The following is an 18,789-nucleotide window of genomic DNA, read 5'->3' on the forward strand; positions in this document are numbered from 1 at the left end:
AATCTTTGCTTTTTCCCAGACAAGGCCAAGTTTGGGAAGGGTGAGAAAAGAATTACAGTGAGCAACTTGCCCCGCACCAACTACTGGAAAACTGAAACAAAAGTAGGATTTTGTGAAATTTAGACAGCGCTAACAAAAGTAGAACAGTGTCACTTATCAAACACCGAACAAAGGAGCTGAATTTTGAAAAGCATTTACATGCATACAACTCAGTTCTGGGGAAGCGGTTTTGGGGGCAGGGCTACCATTACATACTTTAGATTTTCAATAGTATGTGCATAAAAGTCCTCCAGGTATACTACAAAAAGACTGCTCACCACTGATTGAATTATTTGCTAAGGTGTTCCCTTCACCAGAATCTACCTTAATTGTAGGAGGCTTTAATCTCCATGTAGATAAAGGTCCAAGAACCGCTACATGTGAAATGTTTCTAGAGACAATGGAACATTGGGATGGTCCCAATTTGTATCCAACCTACCCATAAAGCTGGATATATTCTAGACCTAATATTTGCTAATACTGGGAACTGTCTAATCAATACGTCTCACACCATTTTACCCTGGTCCGATCACCAACTAATAAAGGTGAAAATAACCTTCCTCATCCCTACTCATATAAGTACAGATAATAATCATGCTTTTACTTTCAGGAAAAAGATAGACATGGAGGAAATGTTGAGACGACGGATGAGAGCGTGGACCCCTTGCCCGAGGTGGAGTTGACGTAGCCTGAGAGGGCGAATCCCCGCAGGTCCCCACTGTCGGTAGGCGAGGCTGAGCTGATGCAGGGGCCAGCTGGAGCTTCGCCAATACTAACCCCCGCGGGTTGAGCCTTTGTGTGCGGGGGCCGGCTGGTCTTAGGAGGGCTCCTGTGAAGATGGATGGGTAACAGCCGGGAGAATCGTCCAAGGTCAGTCCAAGATCAGAAGCCGGAAGATCTGTCCACAGGAACCGAAGGAAGGGAGCAGGAGCAGGACTCGGAAGGCAGGAACAGGACTCGGAAGGCAGGAAACAGGAATCAAGGCACCAAAGAAGCACAGAAGACTCCAACAGAGTGAAGCAGACTCGGCAAGTCTTTGGAGGGATGTCTGCTTCAGGTTTAAGTATGGAAGAGCCCTTGACGTCAATGGGGAGGGCCGGCAGCGACTTCCTGCCACGGGCCCTTTAAATTTTAGCTGGAGGCATGCGCGCGTGCCCAGGACAGGGAGCAGCTGGGGCGGAGCTGGCGGCATCTTACACGCCGAAGGCCCTGCGCCGGCGTCGGAAACCCATGCCATGCCGAGCCGTGAATACAACAGGTACTTGTAGAAGCAATAGGAAAGAGACCCTTGAGCTACATAAAACCAGTGCCCCCTCAGCCTTTGCTTTCTGGGATCTGATTGTCAATGACATAGCTGAAAACCTTAGTCCTATCCAGACAAAATCTATTAACGAAGAAAGGAATACCTCTAAACATAAGAAGCCCTGGTACAATGATGAATTAAGATGCACGAAACAGAACCTTAGAAAATTAGAGAAACAATGGTGGAAACGCCCATCATCTGAATCCCTAGGAAAATATAAATCTCTCCTCACAAAATACCACACTCTAACCAATAAAGCAAAAAAGGATTACTATGCTAAACAGATTCACAGGGTAATATTTAATTCTAAACTGCTCTTTGATGTTGTTAAACATTTAATTAAAAATCCATCCTCCGCCATCTCAAGAAACTATAACTTATTTATTTATTTATTTGTTTATTTATTTATTTATTTAAATACTTTTGATATACCGATACTCAAGACTGGTGTCTTATCGTACCGGTTTACATTGAAACAAGGGGTAACCAATTAACTATGAGAATAAATAAATAAAGTTGCAAAGAACAAGGGGTTTACAGGATGGGAGAGTAGAGAGTGAAAGCAAAACAATTAGTATAATAAGTTATACATAACTAAGATTTAAAATAACGGAGTTTAACAAATAAACAAATGTAGCAGGCTTAGACAATAGATTAGTCTTTAGGTCTATAAAGTCTATAAAGGTCTATAAACTTCACAAAGAATGTTTGCAACATCCTTTTTAGATAAAATCAATAGGATAAAAAATCAATTCCCTATGGGGTAGATCTTAAAAACATACGTGAGCGCATATCTTATAAAATCCGGGGTCAGCGCACGCAAGGGGGTGCACATTTGTGCAACCTGCTCGCGCCGAGCCCAGCGCGCGCTGCCTGTTCCCTCCGAGGCCGCTCCGATTTCGGAGCGGCCTCGGAGGGAACAGGCAGCGCCCTATCTAAAACCCCCCCCCCCTCCACAACTTTGCGCGCGCCGGCTGGCAGCCCTGCTCCGTGTTCCGGTCCCGGGGGCTGGTCCGGAGGCCGAGGCCGCGGGCCCCGGAACACCCCCGGGCCGAAACCACGCCCGCGTCGCCACCCCCGAAACGCCGCATCACGTGCGACACGCCCCCCAAACGCCGTGTCACTCCAGGCACGCCCCCGACATGCCCCCAACATGCCCATTTTACAAAGCCCTGGGGCTCTGCACTCGCCGGCAGCCTATGCAAAATAGGCGCGCCGGCGCGCGAGGGCCCTGCGCGCGTAAATCCGGCCAGATTTACGCACGCAGGGCATTTAAAATCCGCCCCTATATGTTCTCCCACAAAAGCACCTGATAACTCACATAGACTGGTTAAGTAATCCACGTTTGACAGAGTAACTCTAATCTTGAAATCAGTCAAATCATTGCTAAAATTAAACCTGCTACTCACCCACATGATCCAATACCAGCCAATTCCCTGAAAGAAGTACATTATGTTATCATTCCGACAATCACAACCTTAATTAATCGCTCTCTCTCTGAAGGAACTGTACCATATGAGTTAAAAAAAAAAAGCTGTGATAAAGTCGATTCTTAAAAATAAAACCGAGCTACTACCCAGGAAAGAGATCTAGGCATCATAATGGATACTATAGCTGCAGCAGTCAAAAAAGCAAACAGAATATTAGGAATTATTAGGAAGGGAATGATTAATAAAATGGAATATGTCATAATGCCTCTGTATCGCTCCATAGTGAGACCGCATCTTGAATATTGTGTACAATTCTGGTCGCCGCATCTCAAAAAAAAGATATAGTTGTGATGGAGAAAGTACAGAGAAAGGCAACCAAAATGATAAAGGGGATGGAACAGCTTCCCTATAAGGAAAGATTAAAGAGGTTAGGGCTGTTCAGCTTGGAGAAGAGTCGGCTGAGGGGGGATATGATAGAGGTGTTTAAAATCATGAGAGGTCTAGAATGGGTAATTGTGAATCGGTTATTTACTCTTTCGGGTAATAGAAGTACTAGGGGGCTCTCCATGAAGTTAGCATATAGCACATTTAAAACTAATCGGAGAAAATTCTTTTTCACTCAACGCCTTATTAAACTCTGGAATTTGTTGCCAGGGGATGTGCTTAGTGCAGTTAGTGTAGCTGGGTTTAAAAAAGGTTTGGATACATTCTTGGAGAAGTCCATTATCTGCTATTAATCAAGTTGACTTAGAAAATAGCCACCGCTATTACTAGCATCAGTAGCATGGGATATACTTAGATTTTGGGTTCTTGCCAGGTACTTGTAGCCCAATATCCTGTTTCCAATAGTGGCCAGTCCAAGTCACAGTACCTGGCAAGTACACAAACATTAGATAGATCACAAGCTACTATTGCTTATTAATTACCATAATAGCAGTTTATGGATTTAGCCTATAGGAACGTATCCAAATCTTTTTTAAAACCATTAATACAACTGCTGAAACCACATCCTCTGGCAATAAATTCCAGAGTTTAACTATGGTGCTGAATGAAAAATAATTTTCTTTGTTTTAAATGAGCTACTTGCTAACTTCATGGAGTGCCCCCCTGGTCCTATTATCTGAGAGAGTAAATAACCGATTTACATTAACTTGTTCAAGTTCTTTCATGATTTTGTAGACTTCTATCATATCCCACCTCAGTCGTCTCTTCTCCAAACTCAGCCCTAACTTCTTTAGCTTTTCCTCATAGGGCAGCCATTCCATGCCCTATATCATTTTGATCACCCTTCTCTGCACTTTCTCCAGTGCAGCTATATTCATTTTGAGATGTGGTGACCAGAACAGCACACAGTATTCAAGGTGCAGTCTCACCATGGAGCGATACTGAAGCATTATGACATCCTCTGTTTTATTTTCCATTCCCTTCCTAATAATTCCTAACATTCTGTTTGCTTTTTTGATCACCACAGCACTCTGAGCTGACGATTTCAATGTATTATCCATTATGATGCCTAGATGTGTTACAACTGTCGCTGCCCGATGTCTCCACTCTGCCCTCCTTACTTCTCTGGCGACTCCTCCCGCGGTTGACGGACATTTGGCTGCCGTGGCGTCTGCCTGCTGTCCACTCCGGCATCCTGGGTCTGGCTTGGGCGCTGCCTCCCATGATGCTGTCCAGCTGCCTTAGGGCGTGCGAGCTGCGCAGCCCTGCTTCAAATACTTTCTTTGGTGCGAACCTCAGAGGCGTCCCCCTGTGATGACGTCATGCATCCCGGATACAAAAGGCCTACGCAACTGCTAGCTAATCGAGTTAGCAAGGTTCAAGTATTCGTACTGGTGAACTCCTTACGGATGGGATTCGCTCTCCGTACCTAGCTACTCTGCCTCTCCATTATTGGACTTTCTCTATTTGGGGTACCCGCTCCTCGGGGGCCTCTCTCTTCTCTTTCAGGTCGCTGTCTGGAACCGGTACTCGCTCCTCGCGGGACCATGTTCCCTGAATCGCTGCCTGGACTTCACTTCTGCCTGGAAGATACCGCTGCCTACACCATTATTGAGTTACCATCTCGACTCCCTCAGAGCTGTTCCCTGGAACCAGGTACTCGCTCCTCGAGGGCCTGCCTTTACTTCAGCTCCTGTGTTCCCTACCGAGAGAAACCGCTGTGTGAGTACTCAACCAACGAGGCTCTATTCCAGAACCCTGCATATACTTCATTGTACTCACTATCTCAGTTTCTCTTCACTACAGCACAACCATTATGGGATCACTGTTCCAGAGCCCTGAGGGACTACAAGCCCAGCCGGGCTTCATCTCTGCTCACTACTGCCACCTCTGGTGGCTCCTCAATACTGTTAATAAAAGATCTATCTGTGTTGTGTGTTCTAAACTGAGACTGACTTGTGGCCCCTCGTGGGACTTCCCCCCGTGGGCATGGTCAGCAGCCACAGTGTCCAAGGGTCCACCCAAAACCTTAAAAAAAATAACAAGATCTTTTTCCTGGGTGGTAACACCTAAGATAGAACCGAACATTGTATAACTACAGCAAGGGTTATTTTTCCCTATATGCATCACTTTGCACTTGTCCACATTAAATTTCATCTGCCATTTGGAAGCCCAATCTTCCAGTCTCACAAGGTCCTCCTGCAATTCATCACAATCCGCTTGAGATTTAACTACTCTGCATAATTTTGTGTCATCTGCAAATCTGATCACCCCACTCATCGTACCCCTTTCCAGGTCATTTATAATTATATAAAAAATCACTGGTCCAAGTAAAGATCCCCGAGGCACTCCACTGTTTACCTTTTTCCACTGTGATAACTGACCATTTAATCCTACTCTCTGTTTCCTGTCTTTTAGCCAACTTGCAATCCACAAAAGGAAAACGCTTCCTATCCCATGCCTTTTTAGTTTTCTTAGAAGTCTCTCATGAGGGACTTTGTTGAAAGCCTTCTGGAAATCCAAATACACCACATCTACTGGTTCACCTTTGTCCATGTGTTTATTCACCCCTTCAAAAAAAATGAAGCAGATTTATGAGGCAAGACTTCCCTTGGGTAAATCCATGTTGGCTGTGTCCCATCAAACCATGTCTATCTAAATATTTTGTGATTTTATTCTTCATAACAGTTTCTACAATTTTTCCCGACACTGAATCAGGCTCACTGGTCTGTAGTTACCCGGATTACCCCTGGATTCCTTTTTAAATATTGGGGTTACATTGGCCATCTTCCAATCTTCAGGTACATCAGATGATTGTAATGATAGGTTACAAATTTTTACTAGTAGTTCTGAAACTTCAGGTTTTAGTTCTTTCAGGCTCTAGGGTGTTTATGAATACTTCTTATGTAATCCATCATTCTCTATTGATTTATACCTATGAATATCATTATTGTAAACCGTTGTGATCTTTACATGGAATGATGAAATATAAAATGCCTAAATAAACAAAATAAAAGTATGTGTACACCTTTCTACCTGCTTCCTGGCAAGTGTAAATGTGTGTGGGTATTGGGTGTGCCTCACAGGGGTACATGCGTACCTGCTAATTTTTAAAGTGTTATCATCTGTGCAAGTCCACTTTGAAAATTCTGGCTAAAATCTGCAGATATTTTCTACATGCAGACTTTAGTCCTGTGTAGGCTGTTTTAAAATTACCTTCATACTTTAAGTCTAATTTTTACCAGTAATGTAAACATTGTGTGAATTAAAAACAATTATTTGCAGGCTGTGTAACTTGTGGTATATTTTATTTTGATTCTGCTTTAAATTTGTTTCTTTCCTTGTATCCTACTTTTTCCTTGTTTTCCTCAGGTTATAGTGTTTCAAGTGTTCTCTTTATGTAATTATAAATTCATATAAATAAAATATAACATTTTAAAAAGCCTATCAAAAGTCACATGATCTATACAGTTTTTTTTCTACCTTTTTAATCTTTTTTCCTCACTGTACTATTTTTGGTATCATCTTTGCTTTTATCATTTTTCTCTTTTCCCGACTCCTGGATTTCCTTTTCATTTCGTTAATCTGCCACTCTTTTATATTCCATCTCTTTCTCTCACTCCATCACATCATGGCACTCTAGCTCTCTTTCTCCATTTCTCCTACCTCCATCATACATCCTTCCATCTCTCCTTCAGTGGATCCCCCCTCTGCATTCTTTTCAACCTCCAGCTCTCTCTCTCAACCATCTCTCATCTTCTACTTCCAGGCCCTGCACCCTCTATCTCCCAAATCTCTTCCTTTCTCACCCACTATCCTTCAAACATCTCACCTCAGTCTGACCCTCCCTCCAGCTACCTGCAAGTTGCCCGTCCGTACTAGATACAGGGAGCAGAAATTATAGCTGGTCCTTTGCTCATGCAAGGAGCAAGGTTTGTGCCAGCACTTATTGGGGGGGGGGGGGGGGGGGGGACAGGCACCAGGGTGATGAAGCAAGTGAGAACCTGTTTCCAGTCTGCATGCCTGGCCTTCTTCCTCCTCCTTCTCCCCTGCAAGTTTCCTGTTTAGAGCCTAGTTACTACAGAAATATTCCTATTTCTACAGCAACAGCATAAGAATCTAAATATGAATCTCACTTTAAATACATAGCTCCTCGACCAATATTGTTGATTTAATGCTACTGTAACCTACTTTATTTTTATTGAAACCCATTTTGAGGCCATTCATGACAAAAGGTGGAAAATCAAATGCCAATAAGTAAGCACATGAATAAATAAATAAATATAGCTGGGAGATGTGCTCACTTACTCTTGACGATGCTGTGCCATGCCCTGGAGATGATAGAGGGAGAGTGTTCAGGGCTAAGCAAATGTTAGAAGGGAAAGGCTGGTGCCACCTAAAAAGCCCTAACTTCATCTCTACTGGCATCTCATGCTTAAGCCTTGGAATCACTCTGTATGGCTAAGGAGATGAAAAACTTCAGTGATGATGAATGCTCTGTTAGACTGCCAAGACAATACTAAAGAGTGAAATTTAATGAAACATCAGATCTCTTGTGTCATACAATAGAGGTGTGCAACCTTTCAAGAAAAAGTTTGCCATATTACCCACTAGAGGTTTTTCAGGCTTGTAAAACTAGTGTATGGAACACTCAAAAATATACAGCTCAGTGCATATCCCTTGCATATCCGAATATGCACTGAAGGTCATGTAGATTTGAAGTACCTACAGTAGTCAGGTTCAAGATCAGGTTCAAATCGGTAAATCAGCAACAAATCTACTTGAGCAGCCCCAGAATCAGGGGGAAAATTCCCCAAATTCCATCAAATTTAAACCAGGTTGCAGTTCACCTGCTTCAGCCTTGGCCTCAACATTGTGGCTCAACTTTACTGTAAATTATTGAGTGGCTGCTTCTCCTCCTAGCATGAATGTCGAACAGAATAGCATTTTCCTGACATGGCATCTTCTTGCACCCTGCCTAGCACAGACACTTTCTTCCACCTTAGAAAGCTTTCCACACGGACTCAAATGCAAAGGGGTTTCAACAGACAATAACTAGCTTGCCTGGGACTATTGGCAGACGGTTCAGCAGATTGTTTCTCCACCACTTCCCCTTTTCTTTACAATCATCATTTCAAGTTCTTCACTGATCTATGTTTCCATCTCTCTTTCACTTTAAGATGATGTGAAAAAGGAGACAATCTTAATCAAAGGAACAAGCTGCTACTGCAGTCCAAGTATTTCAACAAAAATACCAAATATAGATCAATAAACAGTTAAACACATTCTGAAACATAAACTGCATAATTCCTAGCTCACTCTCTTTCACCAGTAAGCCCCAACCCCAGGTGGAAGCATGGGCACCTGTTCGCTGTAACTCAAATCTGCGTTTCACTTATTGTCAGAATCTATAACCACTCCAGGTGCTGCCCAGTATTTTATGACATCACAGACATCAAAGGCTTCAGGGCTCGCAAACCACCTAACAACACTTAAATGATTCAAAAGTCAAGGGTCACGCTGCCCATTAATTTCAAATGAAACAGCCACTGGACACAGGAGCATTTCTTTCAATACTAATTTTGCAGTTTCAACCCAATAATGCCAATCTATAAAATGTTCAGAGCGTTAGCTGTGTTAATCTGGTGCAGCACAAATGACAAGAGGCGAGTGGCACCTTATCGACTAACCGAATTATTGAGGCGTGAGCTTTTGAGGGCAATTGCATCTGAGGAAGTGGACGCTATCCACAAAAGCTCACGCTTCAATAATTTGGTTGGTCTGTAAGGTGCCACTCGCCTCTTCTCATATTTAAACTATTAAATGCTTCTGAAATGTTTGGGTTTTTTTTTCAAGAGTCTTCCTTTTATGCTGTAGAATTCATCTTTGGCTCAAGTACTGGAAACATTGACTGCAGAACCAATGAAAAATAATTTAGGCCAAGGATTCAGGCTGTAATTTACAGCATTTTCAAGATATCTTATGTGAGTATATATATGTGTGTGTGTGTGTGTATGGATGGGTGTGAATATATCTATATCTATATATATGTAATTATTTCCCCAAAAAGAGGACTGCACACAGTGAGATGGGGAAGATCCAGCGAGGTGCAAAGGAAACTAAATAACAGATGCTTACCTTCGCTGGTAGCCACATTCCTCAGGGCTTTGGTTGGAGTGTGATCTGTACTTGAACTCACGTCGGATGAGATGCTTGAGCTGCCCTTGCCTATAATAGTGAACAGACCAAAAACTAGTATCAGTATAGTTAGTGGCCAACATGGAGTGACCAACAATAGTACCCTCTTATCCCCTGGCATGCATACTCAGTACTGCGCTGTGGTCACTGTTCTTCTGCTGAGTTGCAGATGATTCAAATTAAAATAGCAAATGGCAATGCATAGACTGCAGCAGGATCCTTGGGTCCTTCACATGATGACCGCCAAGACAAAATAAAAAGGTCACAGAACAAGGGTTAAACCTTGCAACAGCATCGTAAGAGCAGAGAGAAGCAAAGTCAGAGCTTAATGGGAGAACTGACACTGCATATCTGTCCAACCAGCTGTTTATAAACTAGTACATCTTATATGTTTATAGGCACCTCTGGCCTCACTGAAATGGAAGGGATATTGTGCTGTTACTGATATTGTGCAAGTGAGCAAGACCTACAGGTGGTCAGCCAGCTCAAAAGTAGGGATGTGCACAATTTTACCAAAGATAGCGAACTAATTAGACACATATTCACAAGCTTATCAAAAGCATTTGGGGAACTTTTCTTATGTTAAAATGTATAGGGTCAATTTTCAGCCACTGCTTGGCTTGGCTTGTTAGCCAGATAAACGTATTTGACTAATTAGCAGGGTTTATTCAGCTAACTTTAGAACAGGTCAGTGGCATGACCAGAGTTAGCTGGATAAATTATCCATCTAACTCTGAATACTGGAGTAAGTCAGATAATTTATCCATCTAACTCTGAATACTGGAGTAAGTCAGATAATTTATCCAGCTAACTCTGATCCTCCCTGAAATGACTCCTGCCCGCCTACTCCTGGAATGCCTCCAATTTATCAGACTAGAATTTAGCCAGATAAGTTGCTGAAAATTCAGGTTTTGCTATTTAGACGGATAATGTTAAAGGTTCTGTGGAAATCCAGACCAAATTTTAGAGTAAAAAAAGGCCAAACAAATCAGGATTTTACAGACAGTATTCTACTTGAATCAGATTGAAACAAGTCTGAGCTGAACTGGTTGGTTAATGTCTATGTGCAAGATCAGTATATTTCTATTCTGAAGGAGAGAGAGAGAGCCTGGCCATAATGTCCTCTCCCTAGATAGGTATTTGTATCCCCATGGTAGGCCTACCTAGTAACTCGAGGTGAGAGTTAGGTATCAGTATAGGGGGTTAGGGGCCCCTTTGACATTCAATGTTACATGTACGAACAGAACAGTGGTCTCTTGTGAACATTTGATGACCCTCGAAGTGAGGAAACTCACTCCAAGATGAGATTTGGGCAATGTTCTCTTAACCTAGCTTGATGAACTCAACATCGCACAAGGAGATAAAACCTTACTGCCCGGTCACGGCAGCTATCGCACAGCCTAACGCAATTCAAAAAGGTGTTGTTAAAATCGGCATTAAGTCTGTGTGATAGCTCTTCGCAGCCAGGCAAACCCAGCCCACTCCTCCTATTTTCCATATTTACATCGCACCATACGATATGGTGCTATCGCATGCGGTAAACACGTTTTCGCATGTGTTAACGGGGCTTTTCGCATGCGCTAAGCCCTTAATACATGCGAAAAAGCCTTAGCGCATTTTGATAAATGACCCCCTTTGTTTGGAACTATGTACCACTTATGTGTGTGTATTCACAAATAAAAATTGTTTATTAACATATATTGACCAGTATATTGCTTGCCACACATTATTGCCTATTGTATTTTCTCTATATGTGTGAGCTGTGTACTCCGCCCCTTCTTTGTGCCTTCGCCCAGTATCATTCTTATACAGCAAAAATATACACAACTCAATATACAGAAGAAAGCAATTATACAGCACTAAATAACTTCATTGCCATAGGTCCTATGCAATATTTTAGTCTGTCAGGGGGTCAAATATTCCCTCGCCACCCACCCCTTCCATACACACACACATACATATAGACCATAATAGAATGATCCAATTGCTGTTACACTAAGGCAGGGGTCAGGAACCTTTTTGGCTGAGAGAGCCATAAACGCCACATATTTTAAAATGTAATTCCATGAGAGCCATACAATATGTTTAAAACTAAATACAAGTAAATGTGTGCATTTTATGTAAGATCACACTTTTAAAGTACAATAAGTCTCTGAAAATATTACACCAGGCCTTAAGACACCAATACATCTCCTATTAGGAAAACAGACCAAGTCAGGCTGCTATAGAGTCCTACACAGAAACTACACGCCAGCAGAAAACCTCACCTGAATCACGTGCTGTCCCTCACCTAACATAGAATAAAGAGACCAAAACGAATAACAAGAAGCATGCAGACAAAAACTGAACTGGAAACTGCAACAAGCCAGAGTCTCTGTATGCAGTGTAACAAAGGAAAAAAGAAACATCACCCATCCTTATAAAACAAATCAAGAAATATAAAATCATCAGCAGTAAAACTGTACTAACAAAAATAACATATTTCGAAACAGTTGAGTGGAATATCCAATAATTAAAAACTCATATAAAACATTTCCAGATACCAACAAAATATTTCAAAATAGCAGACACAAAGACCCAGTAATGAAAAATAATAAGGATACAAACATTTTTTTGCTCTGCATACCTGGGAACGTTTGATATCCAGGTGTCCTGAGATTGTTCTGAATTAGCAGGAGGTGGGGTGGTTTGCTTGGAACTTTCTCCTCTCTCAGTCACATACTAGCGCTCTCTCTCACACTGGCTCTCAATGACACACCTATACACACATGCTCTCAGCACTCACATATACACATGTTTTTTCTCTCTCACTTATATAGGCTCTTAATTACACATTTACACACATGCTATCTTTTCACTCTTACACACACAGGCTTCCAATCACATAAATACATGCTGTCTTTTTCTCTCACACACAGACTCTCATTCACATGCTTACAAACATGTCCTCTCTTTCTCTCATTTACACACAGGCTCTCAATCACATACTCACATGCTCCCTCACCTAAATCAGCTCTCAATCACACACAGACACACATGGTCTCTCTCTCTCATTTAAACACAGGCTCTCAATCACATACTCACATGCTCCATCACCTAAACCAGCTCTCAATCACACACAGACACACATGATCTCTCTCTTACTTATACACACAGGCTCTTAATCATACATACACATGATTTCTCTCACACACAAAGGATCTCAATCATACACACATACTCTTTCACACAAACAGGTTTTCAATCATAAACTTACACATACAGGTTCCCAATGGTAAACTTACATTCATGCTCTCTCTCTCTCACAGGCAGGCTCTCAATCACAGACATACTCTCTTTCACATGTACACGCTCTCAATCATTCACATACATGCAATCTCTCACACACACACACACACACAGGCCCCCCCCCCCGCAGCCCGGAAGAGGAAGTGGAGAGTATCGGGTGCCTGCGCGGCAAGAAGAGGCCCCGCTCGGCATCGGCCCGAAGAAAAGAAGACTGCAGCGCGGCTCGGAGGAAAATGAAGAGCTTCAACCGCGGCCGATGGGACTCCGCCTCCGCGAGGGCTGAAAATGAAGAGGTTAGCGAGTGAATGAGCGAGCAAACGCACATGCTTGCTCGCTCATTCACTCTCTCTCTCCCCCACCCCGGGAACTCGCGGCAGCAGCAGCCTCCCCCCAATGCTAACCTCTTCATTTTCAGCCCTCGCGGAGGCGGAGTCCCATCGGCCGCGGTTGAAGCTCTTCATTTTCCTCCGAGCCGCTCTGCAGTCTTCTTTTCTTCGGGCCGATGCCGAGTGCACTAGCGTGGCCTCTTCTTGCCGCGCAGGCACCCGATACTCTCCACTTCCTCTTCCGGGCCGCGGGGGGGGGGGGGGGCGGGAAGAAGAGAGCACGCCGGTGCCGCTGACTCCAGCTGTCCTGCCGCGTTCCGCCCGGGCTGACAGCATTTTAAGCCCGGGCGGAGGAGGACCGGGGAGCAGCTGGGTCAGCGGGAAAGTGTGGCGACTGTCTGCGAGCCAGATGCAGCCCTCAAAAGAGCCATATCTGGCTCGCGAGCCATGGGTTCCCGACCCCTGCACTAAGGGGTACATTTTTTTTTTTTTTAATAAACAATTTTTATTAGAAAAATTGACAAAGCATACATGGTATTAGAGATAAGTGTTTTCTTCTTTACCCCCAATACTATGAACAGAACATTAATACTGCGAAATATTAATCCCAAACCCAATCCCCAATGAATTAGTCAAGGTCTATGTATAAATATCACATTAAAGAATACACGAGTGGATAACGTCTCAGTCCATCGATCCATTCCACAGTTAAGAATCAGACTCCGGGCTCGATGAGGCAATGCCTGTATATAGTCATTCCAAATTTGAAGAAACCGTCTCCGTCGCTGCGCGTCTGTCTTTGAAGGGAAGCTTTCCATTTGCATCAGAAAGTGAAGATGTATCCGCCACAGCCAATAAGACGGACTCGTAATCTCTTTCCAATGAAGTAAAACAATCTTTTTCCCCACTGCAAAGGCCTTACGCAGGAACCACCGTATTTCCTGACGTCTAATCAGTGGGCGGGGAATACAGTCAAATAAAATCATGTAGGGTGACATTGGCAATTCTACTCCCAACAACCCACGCAAATACTGCACAACCCTCCCCCAAAAGGAACGGATCTTAGGACACTCCCAAAAAACATGAGATAGGGTCCCTTTGATGCAAGAACATCTTGGACAGGTAGCTTCCTGCACAAGTTTCGCATGAAATGCAATTTGAGGCGTTATATAGGCCCGGTATAATAACTTGATCTGCATTTCCCTATAATACATATTACTAGTAATTGTGAGCAATGTTTTCATAGAAGCTTTAAAAACGCCAGTGGGTACTTGAAATACCCCATCTCTATTCCACCGCTCCGTCGCACGAAAACTTGCTTCAGGGGCATAGCTTTTAGTGAGTTCCTTATAATACTTTGATAAGGAGGGACCTTGTGTTTTACCCAGTTGGAAAAATCTCTCAAGGGAATGAAGGTGGGCAAGAACTTTGCAGGATTCCGGGAGCGAAGTAAAATAATGACGGATTTGCAGATAACCAAATAAATGAGTACCCATAAGGGGTACATTTTAAAACAGCGCGCGCGCGTACTTTTGTTCGCGCACCAGATGAGAACAAAAGTACGCCGGATTTTATAAGATAAGCGTGTAGCCGCGTGTATCTTATAAAATCCGGGGTTGGCACACGCAAGGGGGTGCACATTTGTGCAATTTGCGTGTGCCGAGCCCAGCGCGCACTGCCCGTTCCCTCCAAGGCCGCTCCGAAATCGAGCGGCCTTGGAGGAAACTGTCCTTCTGCCTCCCCCCAACTTCCTTCCACCTCCCCCCAACTTCCCCTCCCTTCCCCTACCTAACCCACCCCCCCCCCCCCCCCCCGGCCCTATCTAAACCCCCCTACCTCTGTCGTGAAAGTTACGTCTGCCTTGCGCGCGCCGGGCCAGCTGCCGCGCACCATGTTCCGATCTGGGGGCTGGTCTGGAGGCCGCAGCCACACCCCTGGAATGCCCCCAGGCCAAAACCACACCCACGGCACCGCCCCCGGATGATGCGCTGGCCGCGTCACGCCCCCCTGACATGCCCCCCGATGACGAGCGGATCGCGACATGCCCCCCAACACGCCGCGTCCCGGGGCTTTGCCCGCGCCGGAAGCCTATGCAAAATAGGCTCGGCGCGCGCAGGGGCGTTTTAAAAGGGTTACGCGCGTACCCCTTTTAAAATCTGGCCCTAAATGCAATGGTAGAGAGCCATGTCATCCAGAACAGAAATTATATACCATACCACAAGCAAAATTACAATTACAAAAGTGTTATAGAGGCCAACGTGAATTGCAGGAGCCTCATATTTTCATCACTACCACTAGAGTTTTAGACTAATACAAATGCTGTAGCTGCCCAGTCTGTAAACTAGCATGACGCCACACTCGGGGCAGAGTAAGGAGATCGAGGGCAAACTTTTGTAAGAAAAATATTGTTTTAAGAACTATAAGTAAGGATGGAACAAATACACTACAGGATATACAAGTAAAGCGGATAACTGAATGCCTAATTCTGTACAGGCAAGTTGAGAAGGAAATGATCAGAATCCAGGCTTCAGAGGGATGGGAGAGGGAAAGCACAGTGACCATGTAGTTATGCCTAATGTAGAAAGTGTTCTCATGTAACATCATCTATCATACATTGAGGATTAGCATTGATGAGGGCCCAGTATAACACAATGGACTTTATGAGCAAAGATAACAGGCTAATTTTAAAATGAGTGCATATGAGCCCATATATGCACATATCGGCACACAAGCAGAGATACACTAGAATTTTATGAAAAAAATCTTTTTAGTTATTTCACAGGGCATACATGTATGACATCCAAACATCCATTGTTGCTAAGCATCACAAACGAACATTGGCACTGCCTGGACTCATTCTCTAAAGTGTATTCTTATTTTTCAGTTCTCCCCCTCTTAAAATGACACCTACAGGAGCATGATCTGAAATCATGGCATTTCCAATATATGAACTGCACACCTTTGGAAATGATTTCTCAGAAAGCAGAAGGAAATCAATTCTAGAGTAGCTTTTGTGTGGGTTCTCCAGATATCCACAACACCTACTTCCTGCAAGATCGAATTAATTCCCCTTCTGTGGTCCTGGGATTTGGGCTGTCTGACTGGCCTACAGTCTTCCTCGCTATTTGCTATTAAATTAAAATCGTCCCCCAATACCAAACTTTATTCAGGATATTGAAGAATGATAGCAATCAGTGAGAAAAAATATTCAAGGGACTCTGTATTAGGTATGTAGACATTTCCAAAATGATACTTTGTTCCATATAGGCAGGGCTGGGGCAAGGGTGTATGTGCCCTAGGCAAACCTTCTGCCTTACGCCTGCCTTCCTTCCTCCCTACCTTGGACCCTGCCGCAGCCCTGACCTCATTCACTGAGATGCCGCTCAAGGCCTGCCGAGAGCCTGTTTTTCTTGGCCATGAGCAGGATGGGCACCGCTCAAGCCAGCCGATTCTCTACTCCTCTCAGACGAGCGAGATAGGCTCCGCTCGCGGCCTCACATGGCTGCTCTTTGTTGCCCCCTAATGGTTGGTGTCCTAGGCGACCACCTAGTTCGCCTAATGGGATGCACCAGCCCTGCATATTGGGACCCCAACACAAAAAAGATATTATCCTTTATGCTCTTTTCAAAAATAAATAGTAAGTCTTTATGTAGAATAGCGGCTACACCTCTCTGTCTTTGAGAATAAGAAGCATAACAACACGAACCTATCCAATACTGTTTTAACTTCGCATGTTCCTTATCAGAGAGGTGGGCTTCCTGCAGATAAGCCAAACACACTCCATCTCTTTTCAGCATAGTAAGTAATTTAGTTCTTTTTATGGGGGAATATATCCCGACTACATTGAATGTGACCACTTTAAACTCGTCTCCCATCCCCAGAGATAGAATTTAATTCCCTCATGGACCCTTTTAGGACCCTACCAGTGAACATACCCTATACATTCTGCAGCCCCCTGCCTAGTCGCAGAGAGTTCCAAGCAACTAAATATCCCCTCTGATAATAAAGAAGTCCTATTATCTTCTTATATATCACATTTCCAAAAATGCAGAACAATCTCTGTAAAACCATAGACTGCACTATTAAGTGATTCTCTAATTTCCCACCTCTATTAATCCCTTTCCCACCTCCCTCTTCCATCCCCCACAAGCATACCCATACACACCAACATCCACATCTGCATTGTTATTCCCATATTTGGTGTTCCCTTTGCACCAAGGGATTGCCATCTCACAGCCATAACCATTCACCTTTCATGGCAAAGATATGGACAATGTGAGTCCGTCCCCCCCCCCCCCCTCCCCACCACACACACACACACACACACACACACACACACGTTGCCCCATCAAAATCAAAAACTAGTTCCCCCAATATGTCAACCAAGCAATAAAATTGACAGTTGTATGGTGAGGAGAGGAAATATTCAATCAGATAACCACAGACAAAATCACACTATCTTTGTCATAGTATTTTTGGAGATAGCCTCCCGTAAGCCTACAGAACTTCCGTGTCCAAAACCAGAGCAGAGCTCTTTATATAAGGATAAGCGAATTAAGCAGATTATCTATCTTCAACTGTAACGTATTACTGAACGTTCCCAGTAGTTATGTCGTGTTCCTCCTTTATACCTTATGCCTCTTGAGCACTCCAGGTAGTAACGTATAACATTTCAAGCCTGTCTCTGCATATATCGTATCGCTAATGTAGAGCTGCTACACAGGTTCCATCATGAGGTACAACAGAATAAGTCCCCCCAGCATACACACTGAGTCCAGCTCCTCGCCACGAGAATCTAATGTCAGCGACATGTCCCAATAAGCTCTGGTAGTCACTCCCCTTTTTCACTTTTCCCCACATCACAGCATGGAAATGTCTTGAACAAAACAAACAAACAAACAAAAAATATGTGCAGTAGTATTCTGTCTGCCTCCCCACACTTAGGGCCAATTTTAAAAATGTGTGAGGGCGTCCATGTGCGTGTGGTTCCTGGGGTGTGCACATGGATGCAGCTATTTTATAAAATATGATTCCCGCGCGCACATGCGCCCAGAATTTTAATGTCCGCGCGTATATGTGTGGGCAGGTAGCCTCTCCCGCGTGAAATGGGGGATGGGGGGATTTTAAAAAAATATGCGTGGCGATGCGAGTAGGGATTTTCCTATCCCCCTAACTACCCCTCCTACCTTTTCCCATCTCCTCCCTGACCCCCTAATCCCTAGCTAGCTAGTTTACATTTTTTTTAATACTTACTGCTCCTTCGGAGCAGAAGTAACTGTGGCACGCCGACTGGCTGCTGGCGCGTGCTTCCCTGAAACAGGGCCTGTGGGCGCTGTCTCAGTCTGCCTCTGCCCCACTGCTCCCTGCCTAGACCCTGCCACGGCTGGCCCCTTTTGCATGGCCCAGCACTTCTGCGCGTACTGGGAATACACGCGTGGCCAGGCCATTTCTAAAATGTGCTCAAGCACATGCATGGCCCGGCCACATTTGTATCTCCCGGATTTTACACGCGCTGTGCTTTTTAAAATTCAGGCGCTAATGAGCATTGTTAAACATCAAACGGCAATAACACAGAGTTCAGCCAGTTGCTGAGCAGCATCAATTTATTGTGGTAAAATCTGCAAAAAGCTTTGGATCTGCTCCTTTCCAGCGATAAACAGCATTTTACTCTCATGTATAACACAAAGCTTGGCAGGATAAAAAACTGCAAATTTTATCCCTTTTCCTTTATCCCAGTTCCTTCCATTGTGCTGCCGCCTGC

At 44.0% G+C, this 18,789-nt stretch overlaps 1 protein-coding gene across 2 annotated transcripts in view; it reads right to left on the bottom strand.

Moving 5' to 3' along the window:
• Nucleotides 1-18,789, bottom strand: part of FBXL7 (F-box and leucine rich repeat protein 7) — a 623,746-nt gene that overhangs the window by 366,246 nt on the left and 238,711 nt on the right. For both annotated transcript variants that reach the window (XM_029590337.1, XM_029590339.1), the window contains exon 2: nucleotides 9,355-9,444. In XM_029590337.1, coding sequence (XP_029446197.1) covers nucleotides 9,355-9,444 — 90 coding nt within the window. The remainder of the gene's footprint in view (nucleotides 1-9,354; nucleotides 9,445-18,789) is intronic.

The sequence above is a fragment of the Rhinatrema bivittatum genome, chromosome 2, assembly GCF_901001135.1.
Source record: "Rhinatrema bivittatum chromosome 2, aRhiBiv1.1, whole genome shotgun sequence".
NCBI lineage: Eukaryota > Metazoa > Chordata > Amphibia > Gymnophiona > Rhinatrematidae > Rhinatrema > Rhinatrema bivittatum.